Source organism: Nestor notabilis, unplaced genomic scaffold (assembly GCF_000696875.1).
Source record: "Nestor notabilis isolate BGI_N333 unplaced genomic scaffold, ASM69687v1 scaffold22330, whole genome shotgun sequence".
In the NCBI taxonomy this organism is placed as follows: domain Eukaryota; kingdom Metazoa; phylum Chordata; class Aves; order Psittaciformes; family Psittacidae; genus Nestor; species Nestor notabilis.
The window spans coordinates 1-655 of NW_009911833.1; the positions used below are offsets into that span (position 1 = coordinate 1).

Below are 655 nucleotides of genomic sequence, written 5' to 3' on the forward strand. Positions count from 1 at the left end.
GCTGCTGCACCAGCAGGTTCTGAGCAGCGTAGGCATACTGGGACCTCACATTGGCCTCCATGTTCTCCAGCTGCCTCTTCTGCGCTGCCAACTCCTCAGCGTGCTTGGCCCGGTACTCCTTGAGCGACACCTTGGCGGCCGGTGTGTTAAAAAAAAACGGGGGTGCTGGTGTCAAGCCTGATACTGGTATCAACCGTTTGAAGTGAGTCTTTGCTGTTTAAATTGACTGCACTTTCCCATATCATCTAGCAGACGTAGATGTCAGTGAAGTAGGAACTGAGCTCCAAGTTTTTCCCCTAATGCAGCATTCATGAATGTGCTTCTAGGGGTTCAGAGCAAAGACTAGGTACTTTGTTTAACATGGTTTCTTTAAACAGTTTATTGGAAGGGTACACAGTGGTGTGTTTGAGACAGGCACTGCTCCGACAGGCTCTCGTCGTCCCCGTGCTCGTCAGCCTTGGACTTCCTGGCTGCTTGGGACGCCTGAGGGAGAGGCAGAGAGCACGGAGTCACTTGGGGCTGGCCGGGGGCAAGCTCTCACTTACAGACCCACTGTGTCCCCGTCCCTCACGGTGGGAGAAGCCCCATCCCGGGGGTGAGGTTGAAGCCCCAACCACCAAACCGGAGCTGACCTTGGTGCTGCAGGCAAGTTGTG

General features: G+C 54.7%; 1 protein-coding gene across 1 annotated transcript in view; it reads right to left on the reverse strand.

The window, feature by feature from the left end:
- Positions 1–49: 49 nt before the first annotated feature.
- CCNT1 (cyclin T1) overlaps positions 50–655 on the reverse strand; it is a gene marked incomplete at both ends in the record, with an annotated part of 5,103 nt that continues 4,497 nt past the window's right edge. Inside the window, one exon of the mRNA XM_010016647.1 lies at positions 50–165. Within this exon, the coding sequence (XP_010014949.1) occupies positions 50–165 (116 nt within the window). The remainder of the gene's footprint in view (positions 166–655) is intronic.